General features: G+C 45.4%; 1 protein-coding gene across 2 annotated transcripts; it reads left to right on the top strand.

Moving 5' to 3' along the window:
- Positions 1-7,682: 7,682 nt before the first annotated feature.
- Positions 7,683-20,155, top strand: LOC115387118 (oxysterol-binding protein-related protein 7-like). 2 transcript variants are annotated; one of them, XM_030089690.1, is made up of 23 exons: positions 7,683-7,832; positions 9,707-9,935; positions 10,326-10,469; positions 10,561-10,614; positions 10,691-10,804; positions 10,885-11,052; positions 11,314-11,455; positions 11,534-11,652; positions 11,765-11,854; positions 12,462-12,615; positions 13,280-13,413; positions 14,567-14,659; positions 16,887-17,067; positions 17,146-17,220; positions 17,339-17,553; positions 17,627-17,764; positions 17,836-17,899; positions 17,975-18,053; positions 18,183-18,327; positions 18,424-18,574; positions 18,655-18,781; positions 18,857-18,979; positions 19,126-20,155. In XM_030089690.1, exons 2-23 carry the CDS (start codon positions 9,765-9,767, stop codon positions 19,232-19,234), a joined length of 2,790 nt encoding a protein of 929 aa, XP_029945550.1. In that variant the 5' UTR covers positions 7,683-7,832; positions 9,707-9,764; the 3' UTR covers positions 19,235-20,155. The 2 variants fall into 2 exon arrangements, with proteins under 2 accessions (XP_029945550.1, XP_029945551.1); XM_030089691.1 differs by lacking the exon at positions 14,567-14,659.
- The last annotated feature ends 4,593 nt before the right edge of the window (positions 20,156-24,748 follow it).

The raw sequence follows: 24,748 nt of genomic DNA on the forward strand, positions 1-24,748 counted from the left end.
TTGTGCTGAATTTGACAGACTTTTGATATCCTGAGTTCTGAGCTGAATTAATTCTGCTTGTCAGTGATCACTGTTTCTGTCAAAAGGAGAACCCAATCATGTAAAACATTTTATTTCATGGCAATCAATTTCAAGAGTGATCGTCCTGACAAACTTAAAATAAATGAAGAAATATATAAATAATAATAAATAAACTATGAAAACCAGCCACAGAGCTTCTCTCATCAGGGTTCATTGAGAAATCATTTGGTGTTTTTATGCTGAGCTGTTTTCAACTGACCAGTTTTGGCCTGCAGGCCTCAGGTTTGACACCCAGGTGTTAGCTTCAGCCTGTCTGCAGGTTTATTAGTTATCATGACCCAACATAAGCAGCTAACCAGTCACCCCAACAGCAGCAAACAAAGTTAAGAAACTAGAACACGAGGTGTCTTTTTAAAAATACCTCTGCTTTCTGTGGGTTTAAGAGTTTGTGACAAAATAAAAGTCACATTTTCAATTTAAAAGTTATGGCTGTTTTTTTTTTTGTTTTTTTTAATGGAAGTTAAATGAAGACAAGAACTGCATCAAATTCACATAAAAACATCCCATTCTTCTTTATTTTAAGAGATTAAAGTCATAAATTTTCCCTCTTCTTGAGTTAAAATCAGCTTGTTTTATTTTTTTTTTATAAAAGTATTCCTATGAATAGTTAAAGAAATACTGAATATTACTGTTTAGTTTTTGTTCAAATAAAGAGTGAAAAACAGAAAGTGGTACACTTTGATGTATTGATTCAGTTTACTTTTATTTATTGATAATCGTACAGACTAAAATCCTAAATGTCCTGAGGGTTAAAACCCAGCCTGCTGCAGCTGCTTTTGTCTCCACGGCTTCTGGAGGTTGGGGGTTTGAATCCCCGGTCCGGTCGGGGGTTTAGATCAGCGATCCTGAACCTCAAACACCAGAGCCAGATGGTATGGTATGGTTTTATTTATACAGGGACAGTGTACAAAATAACATTAACCACAAAGGAGAGATTCTTTGCACCAGGTTATAGCAAAAAATGCTAATTTCCACCAGTAGTCCCGGGGCAGGTTGATGCTACAGGCTGTAAAAACTGATTCTAAGTGTGGATGGAACATGATGACCATGTCTTACAAAACTGGTGTCCTAACATCATTTCACAACATTTAATTTAAGAGACATTTACCTTAAAAACACATCTTAACCCATTTCTACACACAAGCTCTTTCACTCACTCGTCACACCACAGTTTAAAAGTGGCTACAAACCTGATTTTTTATCAGCCATTCTGTTTGTTGTTGTTGTTTTTAAACTGGTACACGCAAGAATCTCAGTTGGTAGTGAGTTCCACCGATTCATTGAACTTGTAGAGAAGGCCGATCGAGCAAACGCAGTTTCACACTTAGGAACGCTGCGTTCTCCTCTGGCTGGAGATCCAGTTGTTCGGCTCATTGTTTCAGAACACAGGGCTACAAATGTTCTCTGTGGAGGTGCTGCGAGACCTTTAATTATTTTGAAAAGAAGGCACGCATTTGAGTAGAATATTTGATATTTAGTTAGAATAGAGCAATGATGGTAACGCCTGGGTTTTCTATCCTGGATCTGATGCGCATATTTATACATTGATTCAAGAGGTCTCGGAGCAGTACCTCGATATGCAATACAGAAAACGCGACAAGATCCTGGAGTTTAGGTAGAGATGGGAAGCCTCAGAGGTCAGAGATCCACGTATGGACCTAAAGTTTGACAAGCTGAACTTTAGAGTATTTCGAAGTTTCATTGTATGTTTTATAAAAGTTAGTTTGGTCCAAGGTCACACCTAAATATGTAAATTCATCTACATGTTTGGTTTTTTTTTTTACCATCAATAAAAATATTTGGAATATTTAGGTGTTTACCTTTGTAAAGTACATAACGACTGTTTTGTCAGTATTTAATGTTAACCAGTTGTGACACAGCCAGGCAGACCCCCTGCGTCTGCTCTGTTAGCTCGGTTGCCACATCCGTTTCTTTTTAGCCCTGGACAAACCAGCAGAGCGGCCGCACGGCTTTTCCTCTGCATTGATCTGAAGTGACCAGTCAGCTGAAGCTGCTGCTGTTGTTGTTGTTGTTGTTGCTGTTGCTTCATGAAGTCCATGAATCTCCTGGCGGACTGAAGCGCATCGGTCCGGATCAGACCGGCTCCTCCTGGCTCCTCCTGGCTCCTCCTGGCTCCTCCTGGCTCCTCCTGGCTCCTCCTGGCTCCTCCTGGCTCCTCCTGGCTCTGTCAGATGGATGTGAAGCTCTGATAGCTTCGTTCTGAACCCGCTGCTCTCTGAGAACCAGACGTTCTCAGTGTCTCAGTCTCTGGATGTTCGACCCCCGCCGCTGGCAGGAGGGGTGTGAGGGCCGGTTCTGGAACGCTGGAGGACTTGGCGTCTCTGGTTCTGGTTCCTCCTCGGTTCTGCAGCACAAACAGATCTAGTTGTTATTATTATTATTATTATTATTCTGGAGCTGGAGAGGAAAAGGTGTGAAAACATTTCCATCTTCAAAAGACAGTCAGTGTCTTTTAGCGAGTGTTTAACAACCGGTAACCATGGTAACCAGTATCTGGGACAGGATCAGTGTGTGTGTGTGTGTGTGTGTGTGTGTGTGTGTGTGTGTGTGTGTGTGTGTGTGTGTGTGTTAGAGATGTTCGGATACCATTTTTTGCCTCCTGATACCGATTCCGATACTTTTGCAGTTGGTATCGGCCGATACGGAGTACCGATCCGCTACCAGTATATTATAGAATAATCCCATGCCTCGCCTGCAGGACTGTCACATGATCATCACGGTGGTGAGGCCTGGCTCAGGTTAAACCCCCTAAAACATGAATCACTACACCAAATTCAAGGCAATTATTTTTAAATAGAACAGTATAAAAACTTTCTAGTGCAAATGCAGTTGAACTAAATCAATCTAGGAATAATTATTTTCAATAACTTAAAGGTGCTGCAGGCAGGATTTTGCTAGTCGGTGCTAATTTTTCTGTGTTTTCTTTGGATTAAATGTCAGAGTATCCATTGATAATCCTTTAGGAGTGTAGCATAATTGCACTACCGCGAGGACGCAGCGTTTCCATCTGTCTCTGTTCTGAGCTGAAAAGGAATCTCGACAGCTCCAGGTATCTTTGACCAATCAGAAGAGCCCCTGAGGCTCTAACAGTGATTGGTCGAGGGGCGTTTGTCGCACGTTCTTGTGGGAGGGGCTTAACTTGCGTAAGGGCGTGATGTCAGAGAAAACAGGCCAGGATTGGCTGTGCTGGGTTTCAAATCGCCACCTTAGATGGGTCAAATCGCCATCTTGCTTAGGTAACCCTAAGCAAGATGGCGGAGATGCGGAATCCTGCCTACAGCACCTTTAAAGTGCAGCCCCAATATTTTTAAATTAAAAGGGAACGACAACTTAAATAAATCAAGGAATATATGTTGTTGATTTTTAAATTAAAGGTGCATTAAGGAGTTTGTATGTTTTATGCGAAACAGCGCCCCCTGCAGGCCTTGGGCGTAATGCAGCTTAGTGAAAAACTCGCCCCTGTGGCTCGCGTGTACGGTGTTCCTCGTTCGTTTAGTAGCGCTCGAGTAAGATTTAAGTTTCTTCTCCCTGGTGGAGTCTGTGTGGAGCTGTGGCAGTGCTAGAAGCCAGTCTGTTCTTACTTCCTGGAAGATCCTGCTCAGTTGTTGCTCACTAAGCATCTGGCCGAGTAATGGCGGACATAATGAAACCTAACCAGCCGGAGCGCGCATTACGTCATTCCTTTCAAATTCTCCCCCAAAAAAACTCTGGTTCTGGACCGGCACTGTGACTTTCAAGTGACAATTTAGCGCTGTTAGAGGTACTTGTAATGAATATGTCAGGGCACGTTGTACACATCATTAAAAATGTGTAACATATTAATAATGGAAAATAAGTATTTTTAAGGTTGAAAAACTCCTTAATGCACCTTTAAAGTGCAGACACAATATTGTAAAATGAAGTCATTTAGATAAAACAGTATAAATAACAGCAGTGCAACAGTAACTTAAACAAATCTAGAAATATTTATTTTTATTAGGCTGCAAACATAACATAGTAAAATGAACAGGGCGTTTAAATAGAACAGCAAAAAAATAGTTCAACAGCAACTTAAAAGATTACTTTGCAAAATGTTATCATCCAAAACCAACTTATGAAGTCACATTCAAAAAATAAAAATCCAAAGAGCAGAAGCTGCTCTCTAAACAAAACAACGGGCTTCTTTAACGGCGCTGTTCGTCAGTCGCCTGATCCATTCTTCTTCTTCTCAAGAACAGCAGCTGCAGCGGAGCGGAGCGGCAAAGAACTGTGTCAGCTAACGACCAGCAGATGGCGGTAGAGCAACCAAGCTGCTGCTTTCTTACAGAAGAAGAAGAAGTGTCGGTGCTAACAGAGCTAACGGAGCTGACCAGTAAATGGATTACTAATTTAATCAGTGACGTGGTCTCGGATCGGGGCCTGGACTCCAGGACTCGCCGATACCGATGCAGCATTTTCGGCAGTATCGGCGCAATTTCCGATACTTGTATCGGAATCGGAACAACTCTAGTGTGTGGTGTGTGTGTGGTGTGTGTTGTGTGAGCACGTGTTGCTCTCGTAAACAGGTTGCGGTCGGAGCCCTGGGTCTTGGCTGCAGGCCGAGCGGCGGTCGTCGGTTCTCTCCGGTTGGCTGCTGGAGTGTTTTTTGCTGCGAGCCCTGAGCTCCGGCTGGGCCTGCGCCTCCTCTCCGGGGTACTGGTTCCACCGCATGCCTCACACGGCGGCGCCGGAGACACTTCCTGTCCTGCTGTCTGACACACGACCGTCATTCCAGGTGTGTGACGACAGCAGGCAGGAATGCTTGGTGTGTGTGTGTGTGTGTGTGTGTGTGTGTGTGTGTGTGTCAGTCCATCATCATGTGATCAGATCTCACAACATTCAGACCATGAAGCCTTCTGGAGCAAACTGTTCCAGATATTTCTCCTGCAGCTGTTGCATTGTGGGTTTTTTTTCCAACCCCCGCCTGACAGCGTGGCTTCGAGGCTAATGCTAGTTAGCTAGCGTTCAGGGCAGCTTGGCTGATCGGGGTTGTTTTGTCTGCGGCAGGGCTGGACGATATGGCCAAAAATGTTATCACGATAAAGGTCTTAATTTCGGTCGATACGATATAATTCCGTTATCGATATAAATAATACAAAAGCCTCAGAAAAACTTTGAGGAATCATGCACATAATGTACGACCTGTAAAACTACAAACTATTTATCTAATTTCTAGATAAATAAAATTATTTATCCAGAAATAAAAACTACAATAAATTAAATGTTTACCTTTTATTTCAGAAATATGAAATCACTGTCAAATAAACGTAACTTTCACCTGTTTCAATATAAATAGCTTTAACTTTACACTTAAATACAGTTATATTATTGTTATAGATTCAAACAAAGGCGCATTAACCAGGAAGAAAAATAAAAGTGCTCAGAATTACTGCAATAAACAGGAAAAAGAGTGAGCAACAACAAACAAATATTACTGGGACAGGGGATTGAAATCACTGCCATACACTCACCTTTTCGATATTTAACTTTTAAAATACAACACAGTTTTTCTTATAGATTTAAAGAAAGGTGCTTCAACCAGGAAGGAAAATAAAAGTGCTCAGAATTACTAAGGTTAAGTACAGAATTACTTAAGATTGTAGTGATTATGGTGAGTAAATCTGCAGTAAATCTCTGTTCTGTTTTTTTTGTTGTTGTGGTCCATGTCTTCACTGTTGCAGCGTAGACGTTCCCTTAACCCCCGCAGCACCACCGGCTGGTAATCGAAAACAATATTGCTTGTGACGCTTGAGGAGACAGATACTTCTAATCAAAATGGGCTTGTAGCATGTAGTCCACCTCTCAGCGATGGGATGGAGGCGCCCTTTGTAAGTTACTGACATTTTGTTAGTTATTGAGACCGAAAGTCCGCATCTGTCAACACGCTGCTAACTTTACTGGACTGTTCAGTGAATGATATTCCTGATTCGTGGCCACAAATTAATATTTCGAGCGCACGATTTATTATTTCGCGGCCACAAATTGGCTTGTGGAAGCTTGTTCAGTGGCGTTTACATCACGAGTTCTCATTTTGGAGCTCAAACTTACCGCGGTGGAGCTTAGCTTGTAGCCTGAGCTGAGGGCGGCCAGCTGTGGCGTGCGTGCAGAGCACTGATCGCTCTCTTGCGGCGCTTTCTGTTTGGCTTGAATCAGCGGCGCCGTGAACAGCAATTAGTGATAGTGAGATGCATAATGTAATGCACTATAATGTAATGCACTATATCGAAATTTTGTTTAAAACTCATATCACCTTCATTGAATAAAAATATACCGCGGTATGTATTGATATCGAAATTCTGTCCAGCCCTAGTCCGCGGTTCTATTTGAAATTAGTTTTCTTGGTGGTTTGGCCAAATCAGAGCCTTTTGTGGCCTGGTTTTGGCCCACGGACCTTATGTTTGACATCCCAGTTCTAACAATTCAAATCAGAAGGTAAACTGTTCAGTAGCTTCCTGACCCACTAACGGGTGATGGGTGGTTTTGACCTTCGACCCCTGCCTCTCAATATTTAAATGTCACTTTGTTCATACATACAGGAAACGGAAACTTGAACTATTTCTGCCTTTAGGCTTTCAGGTGAACTGACTGAAGATAAACGATCAGAAATCACAGATCTTACTGATCGGCTTCAAAATAAAACATGTTTCATGTTCATGATGATCATTAATTTGAAAGGAAGCAGAGGAAACGCCGGACCGTGGATTGGCGTTGTTCCTGGATTCTGCTGGTCTGATCGGTGCGGCTGTAACGGTCGGCGCTCCGGTTCGCTCTGAGCAGTGCGTTCTGGGAGAGCTGGAGCCAGTAGCGACTTGTCGGCTCGTCTGCCTGTCCCGACTCGCCGAGCCGAGGCGACGGCGGAGCTTTTCTCACACTGTCCTCCGGACGGCGAACGGTTGGAGCGGCAGCCGGTTGTGACTGAACATCAGGAGGAGATGTTCTTTCAGGAAACAGGAAGTGAGAGTGAACCGGTCCGGATTCCAGGATAGAGCCTGGACTGGTTATATTATGTAACCCGAGTTTTTAAAGAAGTGTGGACTGAGTTTAAAGAAGCTTTCCTGACGCCCGTCTGTCCACTAAACACAGTTCACTCGAAAATTCTCAAAGCTGAAAAAACCATAACAACATGTCTGGATGAGTCGTGTCTGAAAGTCAGTTAAAATGAAAAATAACCGGGTTGAGCTGCGATTCGCCCCAGACACATGGAGGCGGCCATTTTGAATGACATCTCAAATCTCCCATGATTCAGCTGTTTGGGGGATAAACATTCCGCCAGCCGCCTCCTGCAGCTGCTGCTTCGGTGTTTCTGACCGAGATGTTCTGGACTGTTTTGACTTTGGTTTTATCTGAAGTCTGCTGCAAAACCAAATTCCTGAGCGGTGAGGAGACGGAATCGGCCGCCGTCTTTTGTCCTTCGCCTCGTCCCCACTCCTCCACTGTGACGATCGGCCGCCGCCTCGCGGCCGGGGCTCGGTGTTTGCGAGGCGTTAGTGGGATGACGGAGCGGGCGGGCCTGTTTGGCGAGGCTTCTGACTCTCGCCCCACCCAGATACCCGCCGGCCTTGATATGCGGCGGCCGGTGCAGCGCTCTTCACTCCGCTGTGGAGCAGGAAACAGGCTGGTGCGGCGAGCCGGAGGCTCTGCTGGACTCCGTCCTCGTCTCGGTTCTCCGTGGATCTGTGCTGGATCGGCCTCTCGGACGTCTCGCCGCTCAGGTGAATGTCGTCCGTTAGCGCCGCTCGTCCTGGTACGGAGGATTATTGCTGTCGGTGTCACAGGCGTGTAGCTGTCGTCAGTATGATGTGGTTGATCTTTATGCACTTTCTTCTGGTCTTAAAGGAATCTGATGTGTTGAACTTGTCAAGTTTAAGATTTTCTGTAATTTTCCTTTGTAAAGGAGTTAATGTGGATGATCGCTGGATGAGTTTGAGGTGTTTTATGCGAGTCGGTGTTTGATTGGACAGCAGTTAGAGGTGCAACACAAACAGGAAGTCCTCAGCATCACCATGATCTCACTGCCATCATGGCCGCCGAGGAATCTGGTCGAGCCTCTTGTGTCTCGGATGTGGAATCCGAACAATGAAGTGGGGGAGTGGGGGGGCAGTTGAGCAGGAAGAGTCACCGGCGATGGACGGTTCAGGTTCCTGATCGTCTGCCGGACCCGTTTATGTAACTCAGACCAGGAACGTGGAGCGGTTTCCTCCATCCAGACTGGGCTTTCTGGAGTGAACCAGTTCAGCCTGAAGGCAGACGTTCGGCCTGAATCCCGGCCGGAGACGCCTGTCAGTCTCCGTCCTGCTGCAGGGATGAAGCTCTGCCTCGTTTTAAACAACAGAAAATCAAGTCAAACACCATGAAGACAAACGGTTACGAAACTCTGACGCTCCGCCTGCTGAGCGGTGGAAACACTGCTTCACTTTCCACTAATTACAGGTTCTGTTGAGAGAAAGTCACATTTCCTGCTGAGTTTTTAAGGATCAGATAATTCTGCTCAATTCTGCTTTCATTAAATCTTCTTGATTCCTCCAGTAAAACTTTCGCGTTTTCTGGTTCTCCTGGAATCTAGAGTGACTTGAAATCTGGACTCAGTATTGGAAAAACATGTAGCCAGTCGTACCTGTATGTCGCCTCAGTGCTGATTTCAGCATCAAATAAAGGGACTTAAAGTCAGAAATCTTAATGAATTCAAAGCTGAAAAAAGGCTTTTATGAAAAATAAAGCAAACTGTCACAATTTGTCATAATTCTTATATATATGAAAATATCTGGGTGTCTGATTAAAGCTTTTCTGGCATTTACAAAGAATTTGATCTTAATGGTTTCAAAAAGATCAAAATCTGATATATTGAGCAATTTTTAGATTAAAAAAGTATATACCAGTGGTATGTATCACAGTGTGTATTCACAGTATGGTGAATCAGTCTAAATAAGTTTTCCTCCTGTCGCTTTACCGGCTCAGTACATTTTTATCAAAGTTTCAAGAAGCCACTTATGCAACAAACAGTTGAAGAAATGAAAGGAGTGATATTTTTATGTTGAATTGTGAAAATCCTTTTATCACAAAAAGACACTTTGGACGCTCTTCTTGACATGTGAGCTGTAGAAAGGAGAAATATTTCAGTGAAACCTCCGCTGTGAATAGAAGGCTGATTCTGTGACTTGAGATCTGTTGTGACTAACAGCTGTTTTCTAGTCATTATTAGTGTGAATTAGTGGTGTTTATTCTCCTTTTTTCTCAGTCTTTTAAATACACAGTTATGGTAACATGATTGGTTTCAGTCTTCAGCATAATGGCACCACAGTAACAATACATTTACAATATTTTTAATTCAAACATACTTTGGGATTATAGTAATAATCATATTTTGAATGTACTAAAGGATGTTTGAGATATTGTTTGGTGAAACACGTGATCTTTACTAGGATCAGAGAGTGAAAATGCCATGTAGGAACATTATGTTCGAGATGTAGGATAAGAACATTCTTAGGCTGCAGACAGAAGTCTCAGGAATTCTAGTTTCAGGAGTAAAAATGCAGTTTTCTTGCTGCAGACTGATCAGATTAGTGAGTGTTGTTGCTTTGCTCTGCAGTGCCGTGTGCTTTGCCATGAGACTGGCCCCCCTGTGAGGCCCCCCCCCCCGTCTCCACATGCAGCGCTATTCTCACTTCGTGGCCCCCATGGACCCCCAGGTGTGCCCGCCGCCTCTGAACAGCAGCCAGTCGCTCAACAGCTTCCTGGACAAGTCCCCGGCGGCCAGCACCTTCAAACCGGCCCACTCCCGGAACAGCAGCTCGGGCTCCTCCAAACACCTGAAACAGGTAGAACCGGCGGCGCCGTGCCCCCTCCCCTCCCAAGACCCGGACACCCGCTCTGTTTGAGACATGAATGAGTCGTTTCATGGGTTCGTCCGGTTCTAGTTGATGCCTCCAGATCAGCCCCTCGGCCCACTTGTTCCAAACAGAGCTGCAGCAGATTCCTCTCAGGAATGTCTTAGATGTTGGGCGTACCTTCGTTCTTCTGGGAGAACGTCACGCTGGTTTAAACCCCTCAAGGTTTCCTCTGAGGCCTCTTTGAAGGACTTTCTCTGAGTTTTACTGTGAGCAGAGATTCTTGGTGAAATCCTCCATGAACGTGATCAGAATGTTTGAAATGTTGACGGGAGTCTGACGGAGGGACTCCTGAGACGTGTCCGTCCTGTTTCCGGACAGACTGGTAACTGGGAGGTGCTGGACGACCTGCAGACCGCTGAGATGTGCTCGGTTCCCGGATCCTCTCTGGACCTCAGCATCCCTGGAATCTGTGAAGGCTACCTGATGAAGAAGAGGAAGTACCCGCTCAAGGGCTGGCACAAGGTGGGCACGGCTCCCCAGACCCCCTCAGACCCCCCCAGACCCCATCAGACCCTTTTGTGAAACAGTGAGAAAATGTCTTGTGTCCTTTCAGAGATACTTCCTGCTGGAGAAAGGGATTCTGAAGTACTCCAAGACCCAGCAGGACGTACGTAGCTCGTCTGTCGCGCTGCCGTCCCGGGACTCGGTGAAGGAAGACGTTCAGCCTTGTCTTTGTGTCGTAGATTCAGAGAGGGAAGCTTCACGGCTCTCTGGACGTCAGCCTGGCCGTCATGTCCGTGAACAAGAAGTCCAAAGGCATCGACCTGGACGCCGGGGACAACCTCTACCACCTGAAGGTGACGAGCCGAGACGACGCGGCGCGCCGCTCGCCTGCCGCCGGACGGGGCTATAACCAGCCGTCTCTCTGTCGCGTTAGGCCAAGAGCCACGACATCTTCTACATCTGGCTGACCAAGCTGTGCGCCCACCGCGTCTACAGGAAGAACGAGGCCATGAGCGTCCACCGCGGCGTGCTGCACGCGCTCTCCCTGGGCCAGAGCACGCTGCCCGCCATGTCGTCCCTGGCCCCGCCCAACAGAGCCACGGTCAGTCCAGGTCCAACAAGCTCTACACCTTTCCTTCAAACCCAGCACCCCCATCGGCCTGATGTTATTCAGGTTCCGGGGCTGTGATAGAGTGAAGGTAGTTAAAGACTGGCAGGTGCAGTTTGAGGCCATTGGGCAGGGCTCTCCAACATGAAACCAACTTCAACAGACTTTTTAAATGAATTCTGAATCTGTGTCTACTTTTTAGAAGTCGTGATGTTAAAGTATGACGACTTGAGGTGTGTGTGTGTGTTCCCGCAGCCTCCTCACTACGCCAGCTCAGCGTCGGTGTACATCCCGGAGATGGCGAGCCCCGCCCCCGCCGTGAACGCCAATCCCGGCGTGACCAGCAAGGTGTCGGCCTGGCTGCAGCAGACCCACGACATCGACGCCACGTCCAACGGTGAGGCCTCAGGTCCACGCACGCACGCACGCACGCACGCACGCACGCCCAGCCTGACCTTTGACCTCTGCCTGTCAGACCTGGCTCGCTGCCAGGCGGAGCTGACGGAGCTGGCGCAGCTCATCCAGCGCCTCCATTGGCTGGAGGGAGGCCTGCCAATCACAGACACCGACCTAGAGATGCGCATCAGCATGCAGGTGAGTCGTCCAGAGCCGTCAGGGTTCATTCCCCCGGCCAGGCAGTCTTTTAACCTTCGAAAACTAGAAAATACTGTTGGTAAGCTGTAACGGCGTGTGTGTTTTTGTGTAGAATCTCTCTTTGGAAAAGCCCAAGAAGAAGACGGGGAGAGTGCTGGGTCACGCCAGGACCATGTCCCGTGTCGAGGCCATGGGAGGAATGGTGAGAACCTTCAGGATTCATCTGTTCACTTTGAAAACAAGAGGGGTTTTTTTTTAAATTATTTCTTACAACTGAATTTTCAATTTAATCCAACTTTCAACAATCAGAAATTTGAAAAGTGAACAATTTGAGGTAATATTTATAGAGGAAATCAGATTTGAAGGGTCAAACCAATAACACACTTATTTCAGATTTGTCAGTGACGAGTTGCTAAAGAGCATAACTATCACCGTTGTTCCAATGCAGTTTAAAAGCAAACACAGCCGAGTGCATTTCATTATGTGATGTTTAATTTAGAAATTTGTCACGAACGCTCTAAACGTCGCCCAAACTGGACTCGGAGAAAAATCAAACTATTTTATGCATCATGCATTCAGTGGTTGGTAACGATAAAACCAACAATAACAATAATTATACTGAAAAGTTACTAAATGTACCCACTTTGCTTAAAAAAGTTTAAATACAGGAGGTAAAGTAAACCCCAAACTTAATGTCGGACGTAATTTATCTACATCTCCACTCTGAAATGTTGATATGTGATTGTCCGGCCAGGTGACGTCTGGGTTTTTCAGTGTAAACCTCCTGATTCTCACGTCTTGTCTCTCAGTTCACCTCCAGCCACCTGAGCACCAACAGCTCCGGCCTGGGAGCGTCTGTCCAGTCCATCCCGGACTTCGTGTACTCTCAGCTGTCCAACCCTCAGGTCACCTCGCCCGAGGCCAAGAAGCTCCACCAGGACATCTGCACCGTGTCCCAGAGGGGTAGGAACACCCAAGTCCTGACTTATCCTCACCTCAATATCAACATGCACGTCACAGGGGACTCCAGTGTTTTAGCCTGAAACAGCTCCCAGAATGCAACACTTGAGCTCCTCCTCCATGCGAAGAGGGAAATCAGTCGTTTTTCACCACATGAAGTCCCAGTTTTTCTGCTGGTGTGTGAGCGAACAGATCACAACAACAGAGGAGGATTTCAGAGTGAAACACCACCGGGTGTGGTTTTGATGAGTCACGATGAAGTGGTTAACATCTTTCTAGGAAACGCTGGTGTTTCCATCAGTGTTCGGCGTTCAGGTCAGATGAGGCTGTGATTGGCAGAAGCTACAGCAAGTTCTAAAATAGGATAGAGTAAATCAAAATAGCTACAGAGCAGCAGTTTGAAGCATGAAAACCAAGAAACGATGGCTTAAAAAGCCACAGCTGGTGTCACTGCGAGGCAAGAGAAAGAGCACTGTTCTTTAGAAAACCTCAACATCATCTGCATAGAGGTGTTTCTCATCATCATACTTCACAGATCATGATCATGAAACTGGAATCACTTCCTCCTCGTCCCGTTTCCTGTTTGTTATCTAGGTTCAGAGTTATCCTGGTCACTTTCTGCACGTCACATGATCCACAAATCAAAGTGTGTGTTTGTGTGTTGCAGTGCACGCCTCGCTGAAGTCCGTGCACGAGGTCCTGACCCTGGAGAGGGAGCGCCTGCGACAGGCCTGGACCGGGCCGGACATGAGGCAGAACACCTCGCAGCAGCTCGCCACGCTGTGCAGCACGCTGTCCGAGGTGACACACACACACACACACACACACACACACACACACACACTCTGCTCGGTATCGGCCTGCCTGGAACAAAGCGGCCCAGCCCTGCTGCCTGTGTGAAACTGCTGAGCAGGTTTGGGCTGTTCCAGAGCAGAGAGCAGCGATCACAGGAACACGCCTTCACCCTCCTCCCTCTTCTGTCGCTTCTGAGCCCGTCTGCTTCAGCTTCTCTCCCGAGCCGCTCGCTTCGTCCCGCCTGTCGCTTCATGTCCCGGCTTTTGGCTTCGCCTGGAAACAAACTGTCGCTGCTGTCAGACCAGAAGGGAAAGTGGTGCGATGTGAAGGTTCAGGCCACACCCGAGACATTGGTACTAAACTCTGAGTTGAAAAGTATTTTATTTTGAAATATAATCAACAATTGCTCGGTTAATTTGTTATATTTAACTGAATATTATGAAATCATTCCTCTTTCTGAGGATTTTTAGAAAATAAATCCAACTTGTATCAGTCAGAGCTTTAAAGTTTCATCTCTTAAAGCAGAATAAGTTACCTGTTTAGCGAGCTCTTTTAACCCCGCCCCCAAGCGCTCTGATTGAGTTCAGTCCTTCAGCGGCTCTGTTCTGCATCCCGGGGAACCAGAAACCGCGGCGCAGTTTAAAGCCGTCGGTGCAGTTTGTTCCTGCTGCAGCGATCTGATGGCGATTCAGTTGAAACATGCCGGGATCTGCAGAATCATCCGTCATGTGAAGAAACAGACTCTGACAGCCTGAGAGCTGAATTCTGGAGCGGACGTGACTTCAAAGTAGAAAACAAAACCAGCTGTGTTTCTCTAGAACCAAATGCAGCAGAGTCATTTCCAGGTTCTGTTCCAGAGATAAACCAACATTTCTACATCAGAGCAGAAGAACTTTTGGTTTCCCCCAATGATTTGACCCCTGATTGCTCATTTCTAATGTTTGAAAACTCAAAAGATCATTTAAATTCCAGACTAGAAGTGTCAGATATGAAATCTGGCCTTTGAGTCTTTCCAGCTCGCTGCTCTTGCCTCGTCCCTGCTGCCGTCTGGCTTGCGTTTGCATTCAGAAGTGTGTTTTGGAGTCTGCCTGTGGTCTTCTTCTCATGTCTGACCCTTCTCTGTTTCCCGCCTCTCTCCTGCATGGCTGTGTGTGTGTAGCTTGACATACAGTCCCATCTGACCAAAGTCCACTCGCTTTCCCTGTCCTCTGACTCTACTGAGGAATCCTTCTGCACCGTCCGGCCGGACCAGGTGTGTACTGCTTCTGCAAGCCTGTGAGTTTTGGGGAGTGTGTGTGTTTTCTCGTGGTGTTTATTCATGGTAATGCTTCCAAAATCAATCTCATCTCTCGGAGAAATCCAGTGGGATGGAAGTGTCTGAGCCATGAAGTGTGATGACTTTATTCTGATCAAACACAAACTGTTCCAGTATTTCAGGTCTTTGATGAACGCTGAGGGTGAAAGGTCACAGTGCTGCTGGGAAAAGGGATTTATTGGTGGCTTGAGCTGAAGCTGCACATCGTTTCAGGTCTTTTCTGTGTGAAGCTGTTTCACATCGAGACTTAACTCAGGTTTATTTCTTACTGGGACTTTCTGGGTTCTGGTTGAGGTTCAGGAACAGAGAGAGAAAAGAACTGACAGACAGATTGAGTGGAGCGATTCAAAGCCATTTTCAGGTAGGGGCTGAAGGGGCAGGATGTTCATTTTGGATGTCTCAGATGATTTCATACCATCTCCGGTGGATTCAGGTCTGGACTCTTGAGTCACTCCAAAAAGTGGATTTTTTTGTTTTAATCTATTTTTTTCTGTTTAAATCTTTATTAAGAAATCAACATTTTAATGTGCCAACCGAGAGATAATTAAATACACACAGAAACGTTGTTCAGTCTCCATGCTTCTGTATTTTCAGACTTGTTTTTGACATTTCCAAGAAATGTGTGAACGATCCACTACGTGCCAGCACAGCTGTCGTCAGGTTGATGGAGATGCCAGTGCTTCATTTTCATTTTCCATGTAGAAAAGAACAAATTAGTCATCCAGGAGAATTTCATCGTATGTTTTCTGCAGCAGATTTACTTCCACGTTCAGCTCCTGCTGGTGAACACACACCCCGGCATTTCCCTGTCCAGTAATGTTTAGAAAGCACCATGGAAACACACCTGTTGAACTCTGCTCCTCGTCCACTCTCCATAGACGTGGATATTGAACCATCTTCATGCTGAGATCTGATTTGCTGCCTAAATTTGATGGTTTTTTTTTTTTTTTTTTTTTTTTTTACACCATGCATTTTATCAAGTGACCTACATCTGATTGTCACGATTACGCTTGCTGAGAATGTCAGGAACACTGCGCACATGTTCTTATGTTTACAAACCTCAGGCTACTGAACTGTGAAGCTGTGGATGATGGTGCTAATGTTCGCGGAATGTTTACCCGGATTTTTAGGTAGAGGAGGAGGAAAAGGAACATAATTACATTTTGTTCATATTGTATCACTGAGCTTTCATATAGAAACCAAGAATATGGATTTTTTTTTTTTTGTCAGGGTGTTACACACTTATAAGCTGTACTGAGCAGAATAATAATGGTGATCAAACGATAACAGAAATACCTCCATGCCTATCGTTCAATCTGTGTGTTCACTAAGTGACTGATGTTCTCAGATTTGATGACTCTAGAGCCATGATGTTAAGGAAATCTGATCAGTCTGGTTCCACAGTGGTGGCATTGGCACATATCCAGTATAGATCAGATTTATTTCCACATATGAATGAGGCCTGTATCCTGTTTGAAAATGCTTGTCTTTCTTCTGTTTCCACTGAAAAAATCAGATCTGATCTGTGAATCACAACACCACAAAAAATCTGGATTTAGCAACGTCACACTGACGGTGTGAATGAGCCATTAGATGACTGTGAAAACCCCTCTATGCTGATGACACTCTACTAGTTTTAATGGAAGCACTTCAGAGATCTTTTGCTTTGAGGCGTGGTTCCCATCAGCTCATGCTGAACCAGAGTTTGAAAACTGTCACTCAGTTATTTCATAAGTCAAAGCAGCTCTAAATTTGAATTGATCAGTCAATCTCATTTTGTAGTCAGCCACCTGAAAGTTGAATCCTTGAATCCAGCAGCACTGTGAATGTTTAATGTCAGACTTGGAAGTTTAAACCATCAATGAGTCCACACGTTTTTGTCACTGTATATTTAAAAAAAAAAAAAAAAAAGTCACATCAGGCACGTTTTAGACCAAACAATTTGTTTCCTTACTGTTGGTTCACACTCAGCCATGAATCTAACAGGAACGTGTTGTTTTGTGGTAACTAATGTCTGTGTGGGTGGTTTCTGGTGCCAGTTTTCTCTCATGGGTTTCGTGTCACTCCAGTTAACCTGCGGCTGATGGTCTGAGCTTTCTGCAGGTGGAAATTTCACTGCATTGCAGTGGAAAGCGGGGTCCTAACTGTTTCACCTCCCTCACAGCGGACGCCGTCCTTGAGCCGTCACAGCCACCGCGCGCCCTCGGTGGCCGACTCCATGGCGGAGTACTTTGACGCCAGCGAGGTGATCGTGTGCGAGACTTCGTCGGAGGCCGAGGCGTCGGACGAGTCGGGCCTGAGCGACATCACCACCACCAGCAACTCGGAGCCTGAGGAGGGCCACTGTGAGTTTTCACCGTCATCCCGCCGACACGGCAGCGCCTCCAACAGCAGCAGTACTGACCGCTTCCCTCCGTCCTCAGCCACCGCCACCCTGAACTACAGAGCCAGTCTCAGCAACGAGCCCGGTAAACCCAGCCCGGTGCCCACCGATACAGGTAATGCCACGGGTCTCCATATCACCGTCAAGGCTTGTGCAAACATTAATGGACCCCTTACAGGAATAACCCACAAACAGTGAAACCAGTGAAACTATACGTAAACCTCGTGTTTCAGGTCGTCGCACCGTCCTTCCGGCTCACTCAACGGACAACAGCCACATCGGCATCATGACCATCCTGTACAACAACATCGGTAAAGACCTGTCCAGAGTGTCCATGCCGGTGGCCCTCAACGAGCCGGTGTGTCTGCTGCAGAGGCTCAGCGAGGAGCTGGAGTACACGGAGCTGCTGGACACCGCCAACCACATCGACAACCCCTTCGAGAGGATGGTGGGCTTCAGTTCCAGCCGGACGATCCCGAGGTCTGAGCAGTGTGCACGTCTGACCGCACGTCTGTCTTCAGGTTTACGTGGCTGCGTTCTCCATCTCCGGCTATGCCTGGGCGACCTGGAGGTATCGCTACAAACCCTTCAACCCCGTGCTGGGAGAGACGTACGAGAGTCACAGGGACGACCGAGGTTTCCACTACGTCAGTGAGCAGGTAAGCTCATGTCAACCCGCCGTCGACGTCCAGCTCCAAACACACCGTGACCCTGCGGCGTGCCCTTTCAGGTCAGCCACCACCCACCCATCTCCGCCTGCCATGCAGAATCCGAAAACTTCACCTTCTGGCAAGGTAAGAGTTGACTGAGCAGAGCCGAGTCCAGCGGCACTCTGGGTGGAGTCAAGCACCGCTTCGCTCTCTTCTCAGATCAGAGATGGAAGAACAAGTTCTGGGGGAAGTCGGTGGAGATCATCTCCAGCGGGCAGGTCAACGTTTCCCTCCCCAGGTGAGTCTGGGCTGTGGATCGTACCGCCACAGATCAGTCGTAACATTATGACTCAGGTGGGACATTATTAGTCCAAAGGTTTTTAAGAAAAGTAAAGTTCCGTGGGAGTAATGGAGCTTGGTGGTGCAGGTATGGAGATCACTACGAGTGGAACAAGGCCGTGACGTGCATCCACAACGTGCTGAGTCAGCAGCGCTGGCTGGAGCACTACGGCGAGGTGCTCATCACCAACAAGAACAGCGACGTCTGCACCTGCAAGATCACCTTCGTCAAGGTCAGAACAGACTCTCGAGTGTCCGTCAGGAGACTAGCTTGTCCGTGTCCTCGGTTTAACCACCACCACTGTCCCCCTCCCTCATTCCCTCATCAGTCCCGCTACTGGAGCTCAGACAGCAGTAAGAACGAGGTGCAGGGCGTCGTTCTGGACCGGGCCGGACAGGTGGTCCACCGCTTCGGAGGCCTGTGGCACGAAGGCATCTTCTGTGACACCCTGCCAACGCCGAAGTGCATCTGGAAGCCCAGTGAGTCACGAGTCACCACACTGAAGAGTCTGTAGAATCTTATCCAGATCTTTAACTGGAACATGTCGCTGTCCTTCTAGACGTGCAGCCGGATGACCACTTCGACTTCTACGGTTTCTCCCGCTACGCCCGGGAACTGAACGAGCTGACGCCAGACCTGAAGGCCGTCCTGCCTCCCACAGACACTCGCTTCAGACCAGATCAGAGGTACGAACGCCTTCCTGTCTCCGCCCGATGGTCTGAATTCAAACACCTGCTCACCGTGCCTCCGCCCCCCGTCAGGCTCCTGGAGGAGGGCAAAGTCCTCGAGGCCGATAAGAGGAAGGACGAGGTGGAGGAGAAGCAGAGAGAGAGGAGGAAGGAGATGGCAAAGAGAGGGGAGGAGCACGTACCCAGGTTCTTCAGGTGAGACCTTAAAGCTTTCATTCAGCCTGAGTCCAGATCAATATTATGGAAATGGTCCGTTGTTTTCTGGATGAACATCAATCTACAGAGGTGTTGGTGTTCATTGAGACGACTGCAGGTCACTGATCATCTGATTGGTTTGACAGAAAATCTGTGGACAATGCTGGAAGAGAGGTGTGGCTCTACAACGGAACGTACTGGAAGCTCCGCAAAGACCCCGGCTTCTCCAAGCTGGAAAACCTGGACCTGTGGTAGGACGTCCGTCCGTCCAGCTGGTCGTCCGTCCAGTCGGCCATTTGGGGCAGGCCGTCCGGATCTCTGGTAGACCTTTGATGGACCGTCGGCAGTCTCCAACCAGCAGGTCCTGAGGACTCACCCGCCTCTCGTACCGGACGGTGGATGGTTGATGGGTTACTCGGACATTAGCATGCCGCGGTAGCCACGGAGGCGTGGAGCAGCGAGGACTCTGGAAGCACACATGAACCTCTTCTGGTGCTTCCTGGTGCCATGTGGGGGTGACGTGCCTCCGTGGAACTCATGAAGACTGATGGCGTCTCTCCCGTTACTCGCCTACCTCTGCATACGAAACTGTATTCTACTTGAATTCCACTTTTTGAAGCCTGCCTTTCTTCTTTTCTGTGGTTCTTTAGAAAATGTTGGGTGTTAATCAGGTTTAATGTTCTCTCTGACGCCTGTGTTGATATGTAAAGTGTCTGAAATCTGAACTGTGGGATAAATGTCATGTGACGTCTTTCTTTTGTTGCTGTAACACATCAGTGTGAGTGTTTTCATCTCCTGACGGCTGAGATGAACTGAGAAACGGAGGAAACGGTGATCTGAGGTCTGCTGGGTGTATTACGGGTGAACGGGTGTTGTCCTGCTCTCTTCCTCAGCGGGTCTTCTGGTTCGATTCCCTCCGGTTTGGTACAGTGGGTGTCTGCAGGATTACTCCTCCCCTCATTTCTTCCTCGCTGTGTGATTGGTCAAACATGAGCTGACGGAGGAAGACTGCATCTCGGGCGTTTACGCTCTGTTGATACGATGAAATACTTTTTTAAATTGATGTTTCAACAATGGATTTTAATGTGGAAAAGAGACTTCTGTTGAATCCCTGTGAGATTTGTTTTTTTTTTTCTTTGTGGTTTAGTTTCAAATAAAAAGGTCCCTTAATCAGCATTCTCTGCTCCAACATTTTTTGCAAACACAAATCCACAAGGTGTTATGAAAGTCCCAGTATGAGGGAAACGTCGCTTTTGAACTTAGCATCAGTTCTGGATTTTCAATTGAGATTAGTACAAATTTACGCTTGTTTTGGTATTTCAGGCTCACTTTAACTCAAATGTTGGAACTATTTTGCCCTTTAGGTGTCTTCCACTGTTTTTAGCTGTTTTCATGTCCATCATTTTGACTTTAACTGGTTTTAAACATTTTAAATTGTTTTCTCAGCAATTTTAAGTAGTTTTAGGTATTTTATCGTTCCAACAGTTTTAATCTTTTCAGACCGATTTTTGACATTTTACATCTTTCAGCAATTGTTTTTCAACAGTTTGTAGCATTTTAGCCATTTTTGTATTTTTTTTTTCTATTAATGTTAAATTCATTTTTCCTATTTTGATCAATTTTCAGCAAATTTAACTGTTTTAAACTGCATTTTTTTCCCCCATTGTCATTTTGCCATTAATATATATCTCGGCAGTTTTACCGATATTAAATATCTGTTTTCAGCTATTCCAGCCATTTTACCACTTTGCTTTGTTGATTTTTGTTGTTTTAATGAATTACTCTTTTTTTGACATTTTTTAAAGTTGTTGCTGTAGAATTACGTAATTTTTTTAAATCTTTTTTTCCAGCAATTTAGCAGTTTTAATCTCATCTGCTTTAAACAAGGTATTTTATCATTAACAACATTTAACATGCAGGTTCAGTGGACTACATTGACCTATGAATTACCAAACTGAAGAGGTCATGGAGCAGGTCCTTCTTGAAGAGGTTTCCTGTTCCTCATCCCTCCACCAGGTGGAGACTATTTACCAGGATGGTTCCTGGACCAGGAATAACAGCATAACAGCTGGAAAAGATTCAGTCTGTCCCCAAACCTGCAAGGACAGTTCCTTTAACGTGTCAAATTTAGCTTTAAAATGTCAGGTCTTCCTCAGGTAAATGTTGATCATCTCAAAGATGGAAGTGCTAAAAACTTCTGATCATCCTGAACAGTTCTGGTCTTTATGGGTTTGATGCATAAGAGTCCACGTATAAATAGGAATTAAAAAGGGACCTTGGAGAAATGTCAGTTTTCTGTTACAATCCTCCGCCCACAACACTTTTTGAGAATGTGTTTCGTTGTACAGCTGCAGATGGTGAATGATCCTCCCATAATATTAAAACTGCAAGAATAAAACCACTTTAAAGTGCTTGAGCTGATCCAGAATCCAAACACACACCAAGAAGCTGGAAGAGATCACACTCGCCCTCTGGACTCTGGACAGAAAAGGACCGAAGACGTAGTTTATAGTAGTTTATCTTCATGCTAACATGGTTAGCATCAATTCGCTAAAGATGTTCCTCCTTATTTTTTCAGTTTTTAAAACACTGACTTTACTTTAAAATTATAGCATTAACAGAAGACAATACCTCATTCTATCTAAGACACCCACACTTTTATTCTGAAGGTCATAGCTGAAATCACAACCGATGCAGATTTCCTCTGAATAACCAGATATCTCCACCTTGTCCAGTTGGCTCAATAAAAGAAAAACGAAATGCAAAAAACTTAATTATCTTCCTTGTGCCACATGGCAATACACAGACCTCTTTCAAAATAAAGGTTTCCCCCAGAAATTGTGGTTTAATTACAAAAATTCAAAATGAAAGACTAAATTAAAACTAACTAGCTCGTCTGCATGTGGTCACAAAGTCGTCGTCACTCTGCTGAATTGACTGAAACACCAAGAGAAATGGTTGGAAGCCGTAGAACAACCTGAAAACAGTGTGTGTGTGTGTGTGTGTGTGTGTGTGTGTGTGTGTGTGTGTGTCCCAGTTCATGCTAAGCTAGTTATTATCTAACCACAGGTGTAACTTCACAGACTACATCGTCGACGGACACGGGTGGGTGGATCTGATGGTAGCTTGGCTCTCCACAGTGTTCCTGAAGCACTGCAACCAAACGGTCAGTCGGCGTGCGTCCAGCCACAGACACGCCGGCCCATGAGCAAGGCAGCAAACCGTCCACTGCTGTCCATCTCCAGTCTGCCTTTCTTTTCTTTTTTTTTTTTTTTTGCTTGAGAAGTTTGGCTTTTATCCGTAAAACAGTGTAACAGCTCCGAGCTGAAGTCGCTCTTCAGCAGGAGTCCGTCTTTTCAGCGCTGAAGCTCCGACGCGGTGGAGACGTTTGGGACGAGGCTGACATGCTGACATGAGGACAGATGTGTCTCCAGGTGACTGCCAGGTGTCTTATTTCAACACGCTGACACTCTCGGTCCATGTCGTAAAAACACATTCTTGGGAAAAACAACATTTCATAAACTTTCCAATTATTCATTTCCCAGTCTGACTGAAAGGTTAATCTCATAAAAGACACAAAGAGTTACAACTTGGCATGCCAGTATAGATTCTAATTTAAAACACTGAGGCTGTGATGCACCAACAAGGATTAAATATAAAACCTGATCTGATCCCAAGTGGTCATTTTAACCGTACGCTTCGACAGGGAGGTTTTAGCTAGCAACAAACAAACACTAACAAAGGTTAGCCTTGCTAGCACCAAGACGCCATTAGCCACGTTTAGCCATCAACACCGCCTGAATTCAATTACAAATTAGAAGTTCTTTAGTAACAAACTAGCGAAGTAGCTAACTAAATGCTGACTAGGTAAATCTAAAGCAACCAAAAGTTAAGTTTTTCTCAGGCTTTTGATCTCATTAGTAGCCGTTAATAACACCTGATTAGACTAGAAATCTGAGGTAACTCGATAAATAACCAGGTAACATCAAAGAAATATTTCATAGCAGCTACAATTAAAGGTGTTCCTACTGCTTTCAAACTCACCATGCCATTACAAATCACAACTAGCTTGCCAACTAGTTAAGTTCATGCTAAATGACCCAGCTGAAAGAAAATGAATGCTTTTCTTTCTAATTCAAAATCTTAATTCAAAATAAATCAACTAACCCTGTTAGTGCAGAACAGTCTGAGCTGGAATATTTTATCACATTAAGATTATTGTTGAAAACTGTGATTTCACTGTCGTGGTAACAAAGCTATGGAACATCTTTTACTCTACAGAAGACAGAACTTCTCCCATCGTCACATTCTGACACATTTCACCTGAAAACCGTGAGACGTTTCTCGTTTTCTCTCTCAGAGGAGCAGAAGGATCCATTAACTGATGAACTGATTGAGAGTTGCTTCAATAACTCATATTTTAGGTGAAAGATTCATCTGAGAGTCAAGAATGAAAAGTCCTGTGGATAAGAAAGAACGACGCTGTACTGTACAAGAGCAAATTAAATAGTGACATACGAACTCATAACTGTAAGTAAAGGTGCCTCCAAGATACATCTTAAGAGGTTATCACACAATTCATCATAGAATAACCAAAGATCTAATTCCTCGTAATGAAATTATAAAAGAAAGCAAATAATGAAATATGGATGATTTCAAAAATGGTTGGAATTAGTTAATTTCATTTCCTTTAATTATTCACAATGTGCTTATAGTTATGAGATGCTAAATATTTAATCCTCAATAAAATACAGTTTTTTAGTAGAACAAATACAAGTCTATCGATAACTATGTTTTTTATATCGATGACGTGGTTTGAGGAAGGCACTTTAATGACCACACAAGAAGATGGATTTCCATGAATTGGTCGGAAATGTGACCTGATCTACGTTTCAGTCACATTTACAGATCAGAACAATGGATGTCGGCTAATATCACACAAATTGTTCTTACAGTTCGTGACGTTTCTGAACACATACTTCAATAATTCACAGTGACACAGGAAATGAACCTTCAGGTGAATGGATTCAGAGTACAGCCTGCTGTATGGGTTAGAGAACCTGGGGTGAAACCAGTGACGCCAAAAGAAGTCAGAAAACCTTTGAGAGTTTGATATTCAGGAGAAGCATCTGCTGTGAAGAGCTTCCATCAAGAAGAGTTTAGAGATTTTAGGAATCTACCAAAACACTGTAGAACAAGCCGTCCACAGAAGAACTACTGCAACAGGTTAACGTCTCTGTTCACGAATCTACCAAACAAAAAATGTTCCACAGAAGTCTTTCATTTTTGTAAATTCTGTGTACCAAATTTCTAGTGGCAAATCAACAATGCTCATTTCACTTAAGGACATCCAGAAACCAAATTCTACAACCAACAACCAACCAACCAAACAAACCTACCCTGCCATCTATCAGACTGAAAAATATAACAACCAAGAGAACCATCCATCAACCAACTGAGCGACCAAAGCTAACCACCAAAAAAACCAAGGCCCCCAACCACTTACTCACTTAGCCAACCAACCAACCAACCAACCAATCAAGGCATCCAACCGCCCACCCACTCATCTGACTGTCATCCAATGAACTAACTAAACCCACCCACCCAGTTCCTAAACTGGCAAATCAACTGACGCACCCACCAAGTAACCAATCGACGAGCTGGACAACCAGACGCTCCCACCTTCTAACCCACAAGATCAGCCAATCAACTAACTGACCAAACAACTGAGGTGCACATCTACCAACCCACCCTAGTGATCAACTAATC

The sequence above is a fragment of the Salarias fasciatus genome, chromosome 4 (genome assembly GCF_902148845.1).
Source record: "Salarias fasciatus chromosome 4, fSalaFa1.1, whole genome shotgun sequence".
NCBI classification, from domain to species: Eukaryota; Metazoa; Chordata; class Actinopteri; order Blenniiformes; family Blenniidae; genus Salarias; species Salarias fasciatus.